Source organism: Dasypus novemcinctus, chromosome 12 (assembly GCF_030445035.2).
Source record: "Dasypus novemcinctus isolate mDasNov1 chromosome 12, mDasNov1.1.hap2, whole genome shotgun sequence".
NCBI classification, from domain to species: domain Eukaryota; kingdom Metazoa; phylum Chordata; class Mammalia; order Cingulata; family Dasypodidae; genus Dasypus; species Dasypus novemcinctus.
The window spans coordinates 73233339-73253372 of NC_080684.1; the positions used below are offsets into that span (position 1 = coordinate 73233339).

The 20034-nt window shown below is 35.4% G+C and overlaps 1 protein-coding gene across 9 annotated transcripts in view; it reads right to left on the reverse strand.

Annotated features, from left to right (window-relative positions):
- Positions 1-20034, reverse strand: part of ATP2B1 (ATPase plasma membrane Ca2+ transporting 1) — a 139858-nt gene that overhangs the window by 31167 nt on the left and 88657 nt on the right. For all 9 annotated transcript variants that reach the window (XM_058308530.2, XM_058308528.1, XM_058308533.2 and 6 more), the window contains exons 4-11: positions 15562-15816; positions 15344-15469; positions 11793-11933; positions 9938-9976; positions 9029-9190; positions 6948-7162; positions 3299-3541; positions 1688-1929 (exon numbers count right to left, since the gene is read on the reverse strand). In XM_058308530.2, coding sequence (XP_058164513.1) covers positions 1688-1929; positions 3299-3541; positions 6948-7162; positions 9029-9190; positions 9938-9976; positions 11793-11933; positions 15344-15469; positions 15562-15816 — 1423 coding nt within the window. The remainder of the gene's footprint in view (positions 1-1687; positions 1930-3298; positions 3542-6947; positions 7163-9028; positions 9191-9937; positions 9977-11792; positions 11934-15343; positions 15470-15561; positions 15817-20034) is intronic.

Sequence of the window (20034 nt, forward strand, 5' to 3'; positions counted from 1 at the left end):
ATTATAATAGATTTTTTAACTGATGTGCCTATAGAATATCCTTTTTCTTCCAATATTCCTTATTCCCTGATGCAAGAATTATTTTCAATTATAGCTTTGATCATTCAACTACCTGAGGAAAAAAACACTTCAGTTATATTGTCTGGCCTATTTAAGTTTTAACTGCTCACGCTACATTTAAGAGCATCTCCAACAAAATGTAAACGTTACTGTGGGAACAGTAACTGTATACTTACTAATATCAGGTTCCATGCTGAGTGTTTGTTATATATAATTTTATTCACTGTCAGAGTTGGTGGTCATCACCTCCTTTTTCAGTGGAGGAAACTGAATGCTAAGGGAAGATCCTGCCCAGTATTCCACAACTAGTTAGATGCAGAAGTGAAGTCAAAGCCTGATCTGTTTTGCTTCAAATATTTCCCTACTCATTCCATTGTACCATCTATGTGCTACCCATCTAACCAAGGACAGGTCAGATTTCTAACCTTTCCCAGTGACATGAAATAACCAGGTATACAATGAAGCCAGGAAAGACGTTGTGGCCAATGGACGAAAACGGTCCAAGACAGCTAAGCTGAACTACACAACTAGCCATTCCCCCAAAATGACCTGCACATCCCTGTCCCCTATGCTTGATGTGCTTCTTTCACCTTGATGTTCTTACTCTACTCTAAAATCTTTCTTAAATGCCACATCTTTCATAATGTAGTTTCTCATCTTAAAACTTTACACTCATATCATCTAACTTCTCAGTTATTTATGTACTTGTCTTTAAAAGCCTGTTAGATTACAATTTGTCAAATGTTCATTAAGATAGCTCTGGATTATAATCCACATATAAGCAATTTATAAGTAGAAATATTTTATATGATTAACAGTAGAAACACACTTATATTTCAACTTCAAGTAAGTTCCCAATTTTCCAAAATTTCTCCTAAAAATTTTTAAAACAATTCTCTGCTGAGAGTAAAGAAACTAAAATAACTTCAATATCTGTAGTAACAGAGGAACATTAAGGGATTGATATATAAGCATGTAAGGTCGAAAGGGATGCTACTGGTCTGTTAAAGGATAAGAAAGTTTGTTATTCAAAATGAGAGGCGGTATTTAAATAAATACTGCAGCAGCACAAAATGAGACACCTCACTTTGACATAAAAGGAGAATTCTCAAGATCTAGCTTTACTGGCTTCCTGTTCTAGAAACTAAACTACAATTCATTTATTACATTTTTGAGTCTACTCAATGCATTGTTGAAGAGATAAACTTGAGTTCTTCCCAGATTAATTTTCATTATACTATGTAACAATTGACTCAACAAGCCTAACAACAAAAGTGAAAGGTTACATCAATAAATCTACAAGACCCAAGCAGATATGGCTCAGTGGAAGAGCACTGGCTTCCCACATACCAGGTCCCAGGTTCAATCCCCAGTACCTCTATAAGACTAATTGTAAATGGTTTTATTTATTCTTCTTATGTCAAAATACTAAGAAATAAAAGGAGCCAGGGTGTGAAATGGTAGAATAACACGCACAAATTCCTGGATACCATGAAATATAGTCCCAAAAGTTCTGAGAGCCTAACAAATGCCTGATGTTCACAAAAAGAAAGCAACAACATAGTAGTTATTCCATAAAGCAACTAGAGTCCGCAATTTATTATTCATCTAAGTATATGACTCTTACTTTTTCAGAATTATTTCAGATGCACCCTTGCTGAATATTCGATAACTTCCATCTGAATTTTTCAGGACAGTACTCATGGACTTCCTAACAGAATTGAAGGTGTAGACTTTGTACAGTGCTTCTTCTGGTATTTCATTTCTAACATCCTGATAATCGCGTTTTAAATCCAAAAGAAGTCCCAACAAGGCACATTCAGTTTTATTACCAACATGACGAGGTAATCCACCCTCTTTTTCTGGTGGCTGTAAGAGAAAAAGGTTTAGTAGTTAGTATCATCTTGTTTATTTATGAAAGTTGAACTTATAATGTATAACAGAATGCTATATTCTAAAACAAAATTATATAGGAACTACTAATAAAAGGATTTCAAAGAGGTACATAGGAAGGTAAGGTGGAAAAGAGCTCTGGGGGCGAGAAGGACTGGGTTCTAATCTCAGCCCTGTCAGTTACTGGCAATTATCAACTTCTGCAAAGTTACCCAACTGTGTGATCCTTAGCTTCAGCATCTGCCAAACAGGAGCACTTAAGACCCAGGAATTAAATGACATAAAAAGTGTAAAGTTTATAGTTAGTTCCTGACACAAAGTGGGAATTAATAAATTTTAATTCCTTTCCTTTTCTCTTCCTGTTTTCACAGAACATTTACTTGCATATTTGTAAATAATTGAAAATTAAATCTACTTAAAAACATTTAAATGGCTTAAAATAAAAGCATATGCAGTAAAATACTGTTGCTTTAAATGTATAGAAAAGCTTTATTTCCTTCAAAGTATCTTCACAAATAGCTTATATGATCATCCCAATGGTATTAAAGGCACATAGGATTGTCTTTACTTAAGGACTGAAGAATGTAAAGCTCAGACTTCCAGTGAGTAAAAGGCAAAGCTAGATCTAGAATCAAGATCCCATAACTTTCCAGTCCAAGAATCCAATTCATGTTTATTTTCACTAAATAAACAAAGAACTTGCAATATTTTTGTTCATGGTATTCATACATAAATCACTAGAACATATTTATCAAGTCAAACATAAGGTGCTCAAAGTCATTAAGATTTTTAAAAACTGGTAAGGTTGAAAATATTTTTTTCCTAAGGTAACAAAAATACGGAAATACTTTATGTTAGTTCTTTAAAGATCTAAGGACTATCTTACAGATAGAAATCAACAAACCAAGATAAATACAGCATAAAGCAAACATATATAAAACATTATTTTTAGTTGAAATCTGGCTTCAAAATTTTCTCTTGAAAACAGAGAACCGACTTTTTTTTACCAGGTAAGGAGTCTGGTCTTTCACAAAAGGAGCTTAGTAAGAATGTAAAACTAAAAAAAATTTCTGATTTTAATGCTTGAGAGCTTTGGAACACAGGAAAATTCAAAACATGAGAGAAAAATACAAGTAAATGGAATGTATATGTTAATCAATAGTCCTTATTCATGACACATTATAGCAAAAGAAACATATACATTACAAGGATACATGCCTTTTAAAAACCTAAGACAATTCAATTCTTCAATTTATTTAGTAATTGTAGTCTGAAGAATTACATAGTCTAACCATTACAAATTTGAAAATTAATTTTGATACATATGTTATTAAAGAAATCTTACCAATATTTTTGATGTATAAGCACAATTCACAGAAATTCCTGTTACAAGATAGGACAAAATATTTGCTGGAATAGCCTCTGGTTCAGGAATCTTTATATAATGTTTTTCATTTATGTAAGCTTGGACAACAGTCATTCTGTTCATTGTCAATGTTCCTGTTTTATCTGAACAAATGGCTGTAGCATTTCCCATGGTTTCACAAGCATCCAGATGCCTTACTAAGTTATTATCTTTCATCATTTTCTACAGTGACAAAAAAAATCTAGTTAAGTTACTTATAAAACCAATCACCTCATTAAATTAAAAGTACTATAAATTGCTGTAAAATCAGAACTAAAATCCCTAGCTATCCAGATGCATAGCATAAAATTCCAATTTGTTACTGGAAGAATTTTGGTATATCTGACCTATTCAAATAAATTAAAGAGCATACAGCTTTTTGTAGTTTCAATCTCCTTACTGATACATAACAATCTAGGAAATGAATGCAGATGCCTGTATCCATACGCAAATCACATTGACTATATGCTTCCAACAGCTTCATGAAGTATCCCTGCATTACAAGAGCAATGACAACCTGTATTGTAAGTATAGTGGTACTTACGATAGTGTAAGAGTATATTATATTTAATTATGAAGTTTCCTTATTAAGTGGAAAATGATTTTCTTCTATCAATCACCAGGGTAAAAAATGTAGCTTTTTATCAGCTAAAATAAAGTGGGCGTGTCATTGCCAAATTAAAAAAAAATTCTCATACAGAGTGAGTTAATATATCAAAATGAGAATGGATTATTTTCATTTGTTCTGTATGCCAGTGGACTGGAATTCTTATCCCTAGCATCAGACTGTATCTCATTTCTTGCTCTCACTGAACAACAAAAAACACAGTTTCTGAAAACCCAAGAGTTTTACAGAGTTGCCCCAAAAAGCGTTTAAGTTAAAACGCTTCATAATTCTCGATACATACGTGGAATGGGTTGAAAAACACATACTTATTTTACAGTGTGTTAACTGTGACTATTATGCAAGATTTTGAGAAAACTGGCTCCCTGAAGAAATAAAAATTTGGGGAAGATAGATGTGTACCTCCTGAATTACTTGTAATTTGCATTAAATATAAAAAGAATGAAGTTTTGAAGTGAAGAAAACTTGTTCCACTTTGCAAAATAGTAAAAGGATCCATAAAGACTACAATTCAGTGAAAAGACCTGTAATTAATAACATAAGAGTTAAATACCCATTTAATAAAAGCTTAAAGAATAGTAGTTAAAATGCTTACTTTCTATAACCAGAATGCAAACATCCTGACTATATTTTTCTGATCAACTGAAAAATTAATATCATTGATTATTCAAAATGAACTAATGGTAAAATTTATGTTTCTATTAATTTTTCTGATTTAAACATCAATAAAAAGACAAATAGATGAATGCACTATTTCATCATCACTTTGATACATTAACCATTTAGTTTTATACCAAAAATGTTAAATGCCTGAAATGAATATAAATTCAAACAGTAAGCAAAAATATTCTTTTCATGATAGGTCTATCATGAAAATATCCTACTTGGGGATTGTAGCTATTTGATATTATTGATGAATTTCAGAAAGAAATATTGGATTATGTTTGCAAATGAATCTTTTCCTCTGGGTGTATTAGATTATATTGGATTCATAGGTTTACTTGATTAAGTAATTATGTAAACCTCTTGTGCCAGTAGGGTGTTTAGTCCCCACCCTTCGGTGGGTGAGGACTCAGAGATAAAAGGCATGGCAAAGGACAGAGTAGAGGGTTTTTGATGTTTGAGTTTTGATGTTGGAGTTTGATGCTGAAGCTGGAGCCCCAGGCAGGGAGACAGAGCCCTTCAACAAGAGTCTATAGCTGACCTTGTGGAGAGAGGCAAAGCCTAGAGAGCTTCATAGTCTACAGCTGACCTTGTGGAGAAAACAGAGGAGCTGAGCCCAGAGGAACCCAGGAAGGCTGAACCTTACAGATGTCAGCAGCCATCCTGCTCCAACATGTGAAAATAGACTTTGGTGAGAGAAGTAACTTATGCTTTATGGCCTAGTATCTGTAAAGTCCTACCCCAAATAAATATCCTTTATAAAATCCAACCAATTTCTGGTATTTTGCATCAGCACCCCTCTGCTTGACTAATACAGGGATATTAACAATAAGAGTGCTAGAGAGCAGAAACTAATTACTTAATATTGCTTTATATTTGCTCACTGTTAGCAATGCTACTTAAAGAGAACTGCTAATTGACATTAGAAAATTTACAAAAGCAGCAGGCTTCCAATAAGAGTATTTTTTTACTTGCAAATCCATTTTGAAAGAAGGATCAAAATTATCCAAGTAAGTTTTTTAAAATTCACCTCTTCTATATAATATATAAAACTGATAAAAATTAATCTTCAATGAGGTGGCATTGGATTGGGAAAAGTGGACATGGTGGACGATGGGTATGGGGAAAGGCAGGAAGAGATGAGAGGTGGAGGTGTCTTTGGGACATGGAGCTGCCCTGGATGGTGCTTCAGAGGTAATCACCGGACATTGTAAATCCTCACAGGGCCCACTGGATGGAATGGAGGAGAGTATGGCCCACGATGTGGACCATTGTCTATGAGGTGCAGAGGTGCCCAAAGATGTACTTACCAAATCCAATGGATGTGTCATGATGATGGGAACGAGTGTTGTTGGGGGGGGGAGAGGGGGGGTGGGGGGGTGGGGTTGAATGGGACCTCACATATATATTTTTAATGTAATATTATTACAAAGTCAATAAAAAAAATATGTTAAAAGATAAAAAAATAAATAAATCTTATGTTTAACTGGCAAAAAAAATAAAATAAAATAAATAAATGTCAGTCAGCAAAACCACCTAAGTTCATTTTTCAGCATTTTTCTTGGAAAACAAGAAGGGCTGAGCTTCTATAAATCGAGTGGTTAGAGAAAGTGCCATTTGAAGAGATCTGAATAAAGCGAGAGAGCATGTTAGTATTTAAAGGAACAAGAGGATCCTAAAGTGAGAACATGGTTAGGATATTTGAAAAACAAGAGAAAAGCTGCTAAGGGTAGAGCAGAGAGAACAAGAGGGAGTGAGAGGTAGGAGATGAGTACTGAAAGGTAAGCAGGACAGCCAGATGAGGCGGAGGCTTGAAGGTCACGGTGAGGAGTCTGGGTCTTATTTTAAGTGTGATGAGAAGTCAATGGGTGGTTTTAAGCAAGGAAATAGTATGATCTGAATTATTCTTTTAGAAACATTAGGTTTCTAAAGTGAATCTTCTTTGCACTTGTAATACAGGAAAATGACAAACTTTAAATTTATAAATGGGAAAATGGAAGTGATGTGACTTGACATGTAACTACCATATAATAAAAATTAGGCTAGAACCTTGTGTAGCAGAATCATGCTTAGTTTTGTGTCAAAGCTGCTCTTCAAGGAATGTTCAGGTCTCTAAGTACAGTCATTTACTGATGGGAGGGAGAAGGAATTAAAGACAGCAATTCTAAAGAAAACAATGTAAATTTATGTAAATCTCCCACTTTCTTAAACAGGGGAGGAAAAAAAAAGTAACCAGATTTGCCATTTCTCTTCCAGATGAGGCTTTAACTATAATACATCTTCTTTACTTTTTGTACTCACCTTGACTGAATAGGCCAGTGAGATAGTGACTGCAAGTGGAAGACCTTCTGGCACTGCTACCACTAAAACTGTAACTCCAATAATGAAGAACTTCACAAAATATTGTATGTAAATAGGTGTGCACTCAGCAAGCCACTGTCTCTTCTGAACCCAGAATGTATCAATTACAAAATATAATACGAGGATGATAACTGTGATGGCAGACATCAACAGACCTTTCAGTATATGGAAAAAAAAAAGGAAAAATTCAATTACTTAAATATTCCAGACTACCCACTACTCGCTACATAGTAGGCAATGGAAGCATTATAATTGGTTTGATAATATTTTAATTTCTCTGAGAAATTGTTACCCCCTTTTGATTCCAAGTATACCTCTGTCCCCAGGAAGAGCTGGGAGAAAAGCATTTAAAATTCTTTCCCAGTAAACTTAATTGTATCTTCTACCTTCTTCTAAAGCAGAGACAAATAAAAGCCAATGACAAAGAAATACCAATAGTTTACTAAAAGCCGATACTGTATATGCTGATAAGGCAACATGCCTAAAGCTGAAAGAGAAGCTGGTATGAATCTCATCAATGGGGAGGCTTGGAATTAAATATTCAACTCGAGGTATTTTTTTTTAGAAATATATATAAACTTACCATATAAAATTTTTTGGTCTATCCTTACTGCTCTATTAACTTAGAAAACTATAAGTCAATCCTGCATTAAAAAACTCTCTTCTGTTAGATATCTAGCCCTTTATAAATGAGGGGAAAAAAAAACCCAAGAAACAGAAAGTCCACAAATCACTCTAAGAATCCAATCCAAGCCTACTAAATACCATTACCTTCTCAGAGTCACCCTTTCACCGAACATTATATCAATCAGTATTACTGCTTGATTATATATTATAAAAGCAAATATCTGCTATTTGAAAACAAGCTTACTAAGGACAGAAGCAAAAGCTTCACTTTTTTAAACATATTACTACAAACTAATAGAATGATACAATTTAAGTTATTTTAATAATGTATGCTGACTTAGCCACAGTGTTCTCTGACGAAGATGATACTGCTGGAGAGCATGTTCTGCTTTTATCATTTTCTAAAAAGTAGCTCTATTAATAGGTGCTTTCAGGGAAAGCATCAAGTTAGCCACTTCAGCTTCATCAGGATAATGCTCTAACTATTCTATTCAGTTTAATTAAACTAAAACTTTTCAAAGAAAATACTTACCTAAATCGTTGCACAGATAACCAGCAAAAAGATTAGCAAACTGTGCAGTGAAATTTTAAAAAAACTTAATTGCAGTCAGTTAATCTCACGGTTAGCTAAGAGTGTCTCCACAGCACCAAGAAATTCAGAACAGGGAACTGTGAATTGGTCAGATTTAGATGCTGATCCTAGCCTGGCCATTCACTAGCTAGCTACCAGGGGACAATTCCCTCTATGTAAGATGGAAATAATAGCCCCTGAGTTGCAATGCTATTATGAAGATCTACAGTAACTCAAAGAGCTCAGCACACTGTGGATAAAACTGGCATTTTGGTTTTGTTTTTTTTTTTTAAGATTTATTTATTTCTCTCCCCTTCCCACCCCACCCCAGTTGTCTGATCTCTGTGTCATTTGTGTCATCTTCTTTGTCCGCTTCTGATGTTGTCAGCGGCATGGGAATCTGTGTTTCTTTTTGTTGTGTCATCTTGTTGTGTCAGCTCTCCATGTGTGTGGCACCATTCCTGGGCAGGCTGCACTTTCTTTCGCGCTGGGAGGCTCTCCTTACGGAGCGCATTCCTTGCGCATGGGGCTTCCCTTTGCGGGGGGGGGGGGGGGGGGGGGGAGGAACACCTCTGCGAGGCACGGCACTCCTTGTGCGCATTAGCACTGCGCATGGGCCAGCTGCACATGGGTCAAGGAGGTCCGGGGTTTGAACCATGGACCTCCCATGTGGTAGACAGACGCCCTAACCACTGGGCCAAGTCCGCCACCAAACTAGCATTTTAAAAAACTCCCTTTCCATTCAGTCACTAAACAACAAAGTATGTTGAAAATTTTCTAAGGGGAAAGTTAGCATATTTTAATACTCTCATTATCTTCATACCTGCTTTGCCAATCTGAACAGCCAATTTTGTAAGTTTCCCTTGTAAAACAGATTTTTCCTTTTTTGGCAAATTTGCTTTCTTTTTGTCTTTTTCATCACCATCTCCACCTTCTTCACTCTTCAATGGCTGCATTTCCATGGCTGCACCATCCTGGGCTTTTGCTGCATGTAAGAGCAATTATCACTTCACTGCTTTTTAAAGGAACACATCACTGGTAACATTTCAAAGCAATTTTTAAAAAATCAGTTTCTTGTTACAGAAAGTAAAAACATTTAAGCATCCAGCCTTGTGTGAGCATCTACACAAAGAAAATAAGACAATCACTACATTTAGTTGTGAAATTTTATACACAATTTGACAATATTGTTTCTAGGTAATAGGAACAAGGCACAGAAATGAAAAACAAGTCCCTTAAACTAAGAACTAAAGAATACTAAATTATTTCTCTTCTGGTGTGTTGTGTTAGGTAATAAGACTTATCCCAAAGAGCACAAATACCTCTTATACAATGTATGATCATACATATATATGTAAGATAGATGTACACATATCTACAGACTCCTAAGTATAATGTTTATGTTATATATAGTGCATATTTTGTTTCTTAGGCATTTTTGCTACTAATAACATACACAGTAACAGATATTAAAATACCTGAAATGTTCAAGTTGAAAGTTCCCTGTATCTGGAATTTTCTAGGCTCACTACCATAAATAATAATTTCATTAACATTGTAGCAGCAGTATTTAAATGGCACTGGCAGATAGAGAGGTTAACCCAAGTGAATATATATTGTTAGTTCCGTCTGCTACATGTCTTCTATTTTTGGATGAATATCAGTACACAGCTGATATATTTTTGGGTATATTGAGAACAATCTAACCGTATGTTTATGCTCCTGAATTTACCTTTGTTGCGATTCTCAATAGCTCCATCTTGTTTCTTATCTGTTGGAACAAAACGGGAATTAAAGTTTTCCAAAAGAAATGAATACCGCCATGCTAAATTATGCAGAGGTAGTTCACATTTCTATAGAGAACTGTTACACAATGGTAATGTGTCTGTGTTTATGTGTTTCATATGTGTCTACCGATTTGACAGCATTTGCCTTGTAATGACTTGCATTGTCATGTCAATGTTCCCTAGATTTTACCCATGGGAGAATATTACAAAATAATTTGGAGCATCTATACTTATTTGATTTCTCCATAAGACTACACCCTTTTATATACTATCATAAAGCCAAATATGGTACGAGGTTTCCAAACTAAACAGACATATGACAATGAGAAAGCAGGAAGAGGAGAGGTAAAGGCAGAGGGATGTCAGAGGAAGACACCAGGCACACAGGAGAACTCTGATGGGAGTAAGAACAAAAGTGGTATGTATACAAGATAGAAAAGGAAAATTAAGAAAAACCACAATATGAATGTATCGAATAAGCAGTAAGGCTATCAGTTAAGACAGTGCCCCAAATTTTAGAGAAAGCAGAAAGACAGAAATGATGACCAATAAAGTGATCAAGGAGAGTGTAGTCTATTTTGGGGGGTAGGCAGTAAAATATTAAAAATGACAAAAGACTCATTCAGGTTGCTTTTTCTTCCAACTTTCCTATCAAGGAGAGCTATCTTCAAACTGGAAAAGGTAGAACAAGTATGGTCAAGAAGGAACTGAAGCTCCAGACAGATGAGGAGATAGTAAGAGAATACTTCGTTACTTTAAATGAGCTCAAGTTTGAACAGACCAGGCAGTCACATTCCAGGCTACTGAGGTAACGGGAGACAAATTACCCTGGACTGCCTCTGAGAATTGCCAAAGCAGTCAAGGGAATGGGAGAATGGATGAGAAAGTCTACAAATAGAAAAACGCTGTTCTGTTCCATTAAGAAAAAAAAAAAAGAGAGAAGACAAAAACAGTAGACAGTAAATTAGGTGTTAATTCCTGGGAATATCCTGGATTGGAGTAATAAAAACAGGTGCATGGATCTCAGAAAAAAAGTGCTTTTTGGAAAGACACTCTGGGGTCAATGCGAATAATGCCATGATAAAAACTTCCCTTACATTTTTTATAGGGTTCCTTGACTTTAGACCCTGGTATTAGGATGTAGCACAATGTCAGAGCACAGACGCTGGAGCTAGAGAGAAGATGGCTTGATCTGCCACCTAGTAGCTCTTTGACCTGGAGCAAGTTATACAATCGGCATAAAGTCTCAGTTTAATTGTGAGTAAAAAAAAAATTAAGTCTTTAAATAGTTGTAAGGACTAATAAGCTAATGTATGTAAAACATTCAGTAAATGGTATTGTTACTATTGGTTTTCAAATTAAATTCCACACAGTCCTAAGAAACCTTTGGAGGCATATCAAGGGCTACCACGAGGAATGTAGTAGGGGAAATCTATTAAGTGTTACTTCCCACCCTTATCTGCAGCCAGAACTTTTCAAACACATTTTTTGCTGAAATGAGGATTTCATAACTAAAGACAAAACCCAAAGAACAAAATAAAACACCCAAATATTAAAAATATTTGGCTATTGAAAATGAGAAGGATATATTCACTTAGCTACCTTTCATGGACTATAAAGTATAAAAGAAAAATGTTCCCTCCATTAATTCCACCACCTGAAAGTACAGTATTGGAGAATTAACTTTTCTTCAGAAATTTCATATCAAATTTTCAGAAATGAAGTCTATTTTCAGTTCTTACATTCTATTTACCATATTGCCATATTGACAAGTCTGTCAAAACAAATTGACAGACTTACTTTTCTTTTCCTTTTTCTTTTCATCTTTCTTCTCTTCCTCTTCACCTCCAGCTCCAAGTAAGGTAAAAATAATTCCAGTTTGAGAATTTATACCTACAGCAGTAACTACCATTCTTCCAGAGCCTTCCATTACATGAGTACCTATAATAGAAAACATGTTTGTTTTCTAAAATTATATTTTCCCTTCTACCATCAAATCTCAAATGCTATTAATATTCTTTAATAGTTTCAGTACTTAATAAAAATAAATTTAATAAGATATTAACCAAAATCTAAATTCTTCACTGTTAGCAGTCATATTTGAGTTAAAATCTCATTCTACCACTTATTTACTATATATCGGGCAAATTATAACTTCTCAATACCTCATCTATAAAATACAGTACCTACACTTCATAGAAACACAATTAGAATCATATAAGCCTACGCATGTAAAATACTTATCACAATGGAACTTATAATGGTTCAATGAAAGCTCATTATTATTAATTATGACCTAAGGTATTAGGGACATTCCTTTGAGAAGTACATTGCTTATAAAGAAATGTGGTTAAACCAAAAGGATTCCAAAACAACAAATGTCTTATTTCCCACCCCAACCCTGCGACCTCTATCTAACCAGGCTTTCATCCCAATCTTCCTAGAAAACTGCAGTAGATCCTAGCTAGTCTCTCTGCCTCTCTGGTTTATCTTGAGATCAGGTTTGATCTTCCTAAAATACTGACTTTATCACATGTCTTTCCTGGTCCAAATTACTCACCTTGAAGCAAATCAAGCTTTCAAACCTTTATGCCCACTACTCTAACATAAAATTCTGTTACAGAAAGCTAGGTGGCAGAGATGGGAATGTTTACTGAATTCTATGTCTCTCAGAACAATAATTCAAGTTGGCAGGCATCATTCTTATTTTTCTAGAAACTTGTCCGAGGTTATACACACTATTACATGGCACAGCAAAGATTCCACCCAGCTCTATCAGAGAAAAGGTCATATTCTTCCTATAGTACAATGCTGATAGGTTTACTTACATTTTTCCAACTTGTATAGCCATATTTTGGGATCTTTTCTCATGCCTTAGAAAGTTTCCTGACCTTCTATTCGAATCTTTTTGTGAATTTAAGTAGCCTCCCAAACTTAGTTTCTTCTTTCTTTTCTTAAAAAACTCAATGAAGTCTTCTTTACAATTATCAGTTATTTATATTTGACCTTCTCCTAGTTCACTATCATCTGGAGGGGCGGGTCTGAGCACCTATCACCATCCTATGTACCAGATGGATGCTCATAGGTTATATGCTCAATAAGAGAATAAGGTTTATACTTACTCCATTATTTAAGAATTTATTTTTGGCTATTAATCACTGAGTAAGTTATCCATTATGACTTTTTTAGGTCTTGGGTTTTCATGCTTTAAAAAATCTATATTCTGAATATTTCACTAATTATTAACTTCTCTGCCAATAAGAAGTAAGGGAAACAAGAAATAAAAAGTCAAGATAGTGAAGTAATATTTACTGAGTAATTATTAAGTATAAAAGCCAATTTGTTTCTTTTAATAATCCTAGTTTTCTACAGGTTTCTATTTTTTATATTCTCTTCTTTCTTACCACAGGTAATGAAATACTGGCAGTTAATGTACTCAAGCAAAGAAAACAGTGTTTGTTCTGATCATATCCCCACTGCTAACTGAATAACTGCTTTTAAAAGTCTAAATTTAAGAAGCCAAGAACAGCAGTGAGAGATGGCATCAGAAAAGTAAATTTAAAAATAAACACATTTCATGTTTTTCAGTACATTTTTGGAACAGGGAAAATAAATGCAGAAAAACTTTCCCACCCATATCGTGATAAGGGACAACAAAAGTTATTTCAGTCTTTTCTTAAACATGGAAAATTTAAAGTGTTCTCTTGGTATACACAGTGTATTAGGAACCTGACTAAATAAAGCATACCAGTCATCTCTGCTAAAACAGAAAAAGACCAAAGTCAGTCTGAAAAGTTAAGTACCATATAAATAAGTTAGATGAACATGTGGATCCCACCAAGTATGTATAGCAAGAAATGCAATAGGAAGACTATCTCAGTTCCTCATGTATCAGGGTCCAGTTAATCTGAGGTAGTAAGGTATGATTAGATATCTTTTCCTTTGAAAATGCTACAGATTGGCTTAGTTTATACTAATTACTGTTTCTTAGAAGCTTAAATATCCAAGATATTTCCTTAAATATCCAAGTTTTTTCTGTTTACTTTGTATGAATTACAAAGACAATGAATGTTCTAAGTGGTGTAGAACACTGACGGTGTACAAATCTCAATATTGCAGTGAAGGAACGTGCATCTATATCAAATACACCTAAATAATAATGGTACTTTTGTTCATACATGTAATAACTACTCTGATTTTTTCAGTGCTGAGGAGGTTTTGCAATGAACTTCTTCAGCACACACATTTGCAAATCTTAAAAAGGCAATGGCTAAACTGAGGTATGTGCTCCAAAATGTGGATATCACAGGTTTGACTTCAGTCTTTGTAAAATCATGTTCAACCAATTAAAATACAAAGTTCACAGAAAGGTCTGAAAAATCATAGCTGCAAAGTTATTGAAGAGCTAATAAAGAAGCAGTAATATTATGATTATGTATAAAATGTTAATAATCCATTAACATCTAATAATGATAATAGAAGACAAATAAGCATTTTGGTTCCTGAAAACACTAGTATAAACTCAATCTAATATAATCCTTGTAGACAATACTAGAATACTAGAAAACTAAGTTTAAGAACCTAGTAATCAAAAGACGAAGAATTGGCATGCTTTTAAGTTATGAGATTTTGGCTTTCCCCTCCATTCAGCATTTTAGAAGGGAACTTGTAATTTTTCCCATTATTGCTTCCATTTATTTCCACTTCATCTTCTCCCACTCCCATATTAGGCTGCTACAAGAGCCTCCCAAGTAGGTACCCACGTCTCTCTCTCAAACAGTACCCTCACTTTTAGCACAAATCTTTCTCTTCTCTATTTCCCAAATGTCTTAACCACTAACAAATTAAACTGACTGGTAAATGTGGGTACTACTCCTGGATCTGCTGATTAGTCATATAATCTTTGACAGTTTCTCAGCATGTAAATGAGGAAGTCAGATTAATCTTTAAGGATCTTATCAGTTCTGAACATTCTTTAATTTCATTCTTCAACAGGACTTAATGAATAAACAATACAGAAAAACAGAAAAATTCAATAAATACCATTAGATCTACATTTTAGTTTTATCATTACACTAACCCATTGTTGGACTCTTAAATCTCTTAATTTCATGGACTAGAGTACTCATTTGTAAAATACAATTCTGGATTGAGAAAACTCTATAATGTCCCCATCAGCTTACCAAAAAAAAAAAAAAAAAAAAAAATTCTAAGAATTAGAAGGACAGGAAACAGCATAAAATAAAGAATCCTTTTCACATTATGGGCTCTTATGGAAAATGTGTTTGCTGATAATGATATATAGTTGGGGGAGAGGGGAGAAAGTTAAAATTTATAAAAGAAATTCACACCTGATAGAAGCAAGGGATCCTTATCCAAGGACTTCTTAACATGATCAGATTCACCAGTCAATGAACTTTCATCAATTTTAAGATCATTGCCTTGAATAAGTATGCCATCAGCTGGAAGAAGATCACCTGAAACAAAAACCAATGATGAGCTGAACTATTAGTAAGATCACAATAATTTTACATGCAGTATTAAGATGCACTGCTCCATTTTTACTTACCATATTTCACTTGAGCAATATCTCCAACAGTAATATCAGCTACAGGTATCTGAATGACCTGACCAGCCCTGATGACCGTGAACTTCTGTTCTTGTTCAATTCGACTCTGCAAACCTCTAAACTGTTTTTCCTTACTCCAGTCATTGAAAGCTGTAACTAATACTACACATACTACTGACAAGAGGATTGCAGCTCCTTCAATCCAACCAGTTTCACCTTCACCTTCTTCCTCCCCAACAGAAACGTCTCCGCAAACTATTTGGAAAGAAAATGTTCATCAGAAAAGATTCTGAATTGACAGCAACAGACACGTAATAAGTCCAAATCATATTCTGGTTAATTAAATTTATTTAATAAATTTTACTTATGAATGTAACTCAAAATACTTTATTGGACACAGAGCACTCCACAAAAACAATACTTACCCTGAGATTCTCAACCTCACAGTAAGGAGGCAGTTAAATAAGAACACTAGAGGAAACATATTCTTGGCCATAAGACAAAGTTACTTATTTTTCAGTTAGTTTCCTCACGTCAAATGCGGATAACACTGCCTGCCCCAGTGCTACTGTAAGGACTGAACAAGAGGACAGCTATGTAAGTAGAGGAGTGGGTGGGATATCCTTGGCACTCAACTAATAGCTACTGCTGTTAACTATTACATATGGTAGGCAGGACATATATGAGAAGTTAAGTATTATTTGTGAATCATGCTTATTTTCAATGTCAATTTTACTGGCTTACATAACACACACAAGATAAAGTGTTATCTATTAATTCAACTATTTGAGTATCTACTACCTAACAGGTATACTATTTTGATAGCTAGGGATACGGCAGTTAAGAAGACACATAAGCTCCCTCTCCTCATGGAAAACATATTCAGATTATAGTTTGGAACAGCCTAAGAAGAGTTCAGATAATTTCAGATATTGATAAGTGTCATGAAGAAAATAAAACAGGGCAATATATATCAAATGAAGAAAGAGGGCTAATTGGGGTTGGGCAAGCAGAGAAGGCCTCTCTCAGGTATCGTTACATTTGAACTAGGAGTCAAAGCATCTAAGAGCAATCCAGGGGGAGAAGAAAGTCAGAACCAATGCCCTATGGCAGAAAAACGTTCAGAAGAGTCAGGGGGAGGGGGAGGACAACTGTAGGGGACAAGGATGGTGAAGAAATTTTGATGGAACAGTGCTTTTTGGACTTTGGGCTACAATGTATTTATGAGTCCTAAAATCAATTCAGTGGCTCATTACCAGTACTTCAAAAAATAAAACAGAGGACTTCTATGAAGATGGCATCAGAGTAGGTAGACAAGACTCAACTCTCTCTCAAAAACAATGGAGGAAGGGCAAAAAGCTGTCTGAGGAAGCTGCTTTGGGGATTTGCACATCAGAAGAGTGCTGTGCATCCTTCAGGAGAGCAAGGGACAGAGAGATGAAGAAGCCAAAACAAAAATTGTGAGTTGCTATCCCTCATGGCCAGGAAGGGCAACCTACTCCCCACCCTCAGGGCAAAGAGCCTGGATAAAACCCAGGGCTCACTGCAGCCAACTGAGAGGGTATAGTGGAGAAAGGAGAGAGGTTTTTCTTCAGTGAATTTGGCCAGCAGAGCCTGCTTTGAATTTCTGCGCTGGCTAGACCAGAATCATGGGCAAGTGGAGGCTGAAAGAGACAATTCTGTGGGAGTATTCGCTAATGAGCACCATCTGCTGGCCTGCTGGAAAACCACAAGGAGAAAAAACTTAAAAGTGTCTTTTCCGAGTCTGCTTTGAGCAAATGTGTACCAATCAGTAAGTTCCTGGTCCTATTCTGATAAATCAAGGTGGAAAACTTTAAATTGACCATCAGAGTCTAGATATCAGCAAAAAATAACAAGCCATACTAAGAAAGAGAGAGAGATTACTGAGACACAAGAACAAATCTAAAAATCCTGACGAGAGACAGGATTTAAAACACTAATCAATGATAATCACCCAAATCTCTTTTATCAATTAAAAAGATGGAAGGAAAGTAAGACTGAAGAGGTAAAGGATATTAAGATGACACTGGGTGAACATAAAGAACAATCTGAAAGTCTGGAAAGATATGTAACAGAGCTTATGGGAATGAAAGGCATGATGGATCAGATTAAAAAATATATTAGAGGCACATAAGAGCAGATCTGAATTGCTTGAACTCGGAATTAGTGATTTTGAGGACAGTACATCCTAACTGGAAAAGACAGAAGAGAAAGAAAAGAATGGCACAGGGTCTCAGAGAACTGAATGACAATGTGAAATGCACAAACATATGCATTATCGATGTCCCAGAAGGAGAAGAGAATGGAAAAAGGGCAGAAAGAACATCTGAGGAAATAATGACTGAAAACTTTCCAACCCTTATGAAAAATATAGTAAATCTCAAATCCAAAAAGGACAATGCAATCCAAAAAGGACAATGCAACCCAAACAGAATAAATCTCAATAGACCCTACTCCAAGACACCTAATTTCAGAATGACAAATACCAGAGATAAATAGAGGATTCTGAAAACAGCAGGAGAAAAGCAAAGCATCACATACAAGGAAACCTTATAGTGCCAACCTATCATTAGAAACCATGGAGGTGAGAAGGGAATATTATGATATATTAAGGTGCTGAAAGAGGAAAACTGCCAGCCAAGAATTCTGTATCCAGCAAAACTGTCCTTCAAAAATGAGGGTGAGTTTAAAGTCTTCACAGACAAACAAAAACTGAGCAAGCATGTTACCAAAAGGACAGACTTACGGGAGATACTAAAGGGAGTGTGCTACAGTCTGAAAGTAAAAAACAAGGGTGAGAGACATGGAGAAGAGTGTAGATTACTAGTAACTTGAAAGGTAAAAAGAGAGACAACATAAAGATCTGATAACAGAACGCTAAGGATAAGATGGACAAATTAATGCCTTTACAATAATAACGCTGAACATTAATGGACTGAATTCTTCAATGAAAAGACATAGCCTAAGACTACAAGAGACTCACGTCAGAAGTAAGGACACAACCAGGATGAAAGTGAAAGGTTGGAAAAAGATATTCCATGCAAATAGTAACCCAAAAAGATCTGGAGTAGTAATACTAATAGCAGATAAAATAGACCTTAAATGCAAAATTGCTATAAAGGATGAAGAAGGTCATTACATATTAATAAAAGAGGCAATTCACCAAGAACAAATAACTATAATGCATATTTATGTATACCTAATCTGGGTACCTCAAAATTCACGCGCCACACACTGGCAAAAGTGAAAGGAGAAACAGGTGCCTCTACAATAATAGTTAGAGATTTCAATATACCACTCTCAGCACTAGATAGAACATCTAGACGGAGAATAAATAAGGGAACAGAGAGCTTGAAATAGTATGATAAATGAACCAGACCTAAAAGACATTTATAGAGCACGACTCGTCGAAAGAACAGGATATACATTCTTTTCAAGTATTCATGGGTTCTTCTACAGAATAGACGGTATGTTGAGTCAAAAGACAGGTCTCAATAAATTTTAAAAAGACCGAAATTATACAAAGCACCTTCTCTGATCATGATGCAATGAAGGCGGAAATCAGCAACAAATGGAAAAGGGAAGCAGATGTGGCTCAAGCCTACCACATGGAAGTCCCTGCTTTGGTTCCTGGTGCTTCCAAAAGACAACAGGAGCTGGCTCAATGGGCAGGTGCGGCAAGTTGACACAAGATAATGCAACAAGAGACACAAGAAGAAAAAACATAATGAGAGATACAACAAAGCAGGGAGTGAAGGTTCCCAGTGCCTCCTAAAGAGGAGGAGCAAGACAGTGAGCTGACACAACAGGTAGGAGCAGCAAACTGATGCAATGTGATGATGCAATAAGAAGAAAAACACAATGAGAGAAACAACAAAGCAGGGAGCAGAGGTGGCTCAAGCAATTAGGTGCCTCCCTCCCACACTGAAAGTCCCGAGCTTGGTTCCCAGTGCCCCCCTAAAAAGAAAACAAGCAGACAGACACAGCAAGTGCAAACAATGAGGAGGTGAGGAGAAATAAATCTTAAAAAAAAAAATACGGAAAAAGGGAAAATTCACAAATATATGGAAATTCAACACAGTCTTAAATAATCAGTGGGTCAAAAAAGAAATTGTGAGAGTATTCAGTCAGTATCTTTAAAGGATTCAAAACATATCAACATATCAAAACGTATCAAAATCAAAATCTATGGGACATAGCAAAGGCAGTAGTGAGGGAAATTTATAGCTCTCAGTGCTTTAGGGTGGGGGGGGGCGGGGGAACCAGCCAAAATCAAAGACCTAATTGCATATCTGGAGAAATGAGAAAAAGAAGAGCAATTCCAAACCAGGCAGAAGGAAAGAAATAATAAAGATTATAGCAGAAATAAATAAAATTTAGAACAAAAAATAGAGAAGAAATAAAACCAAAAGTTGGTTCTTTGAGAAGATCAACAAAATCTACAACCCTTAG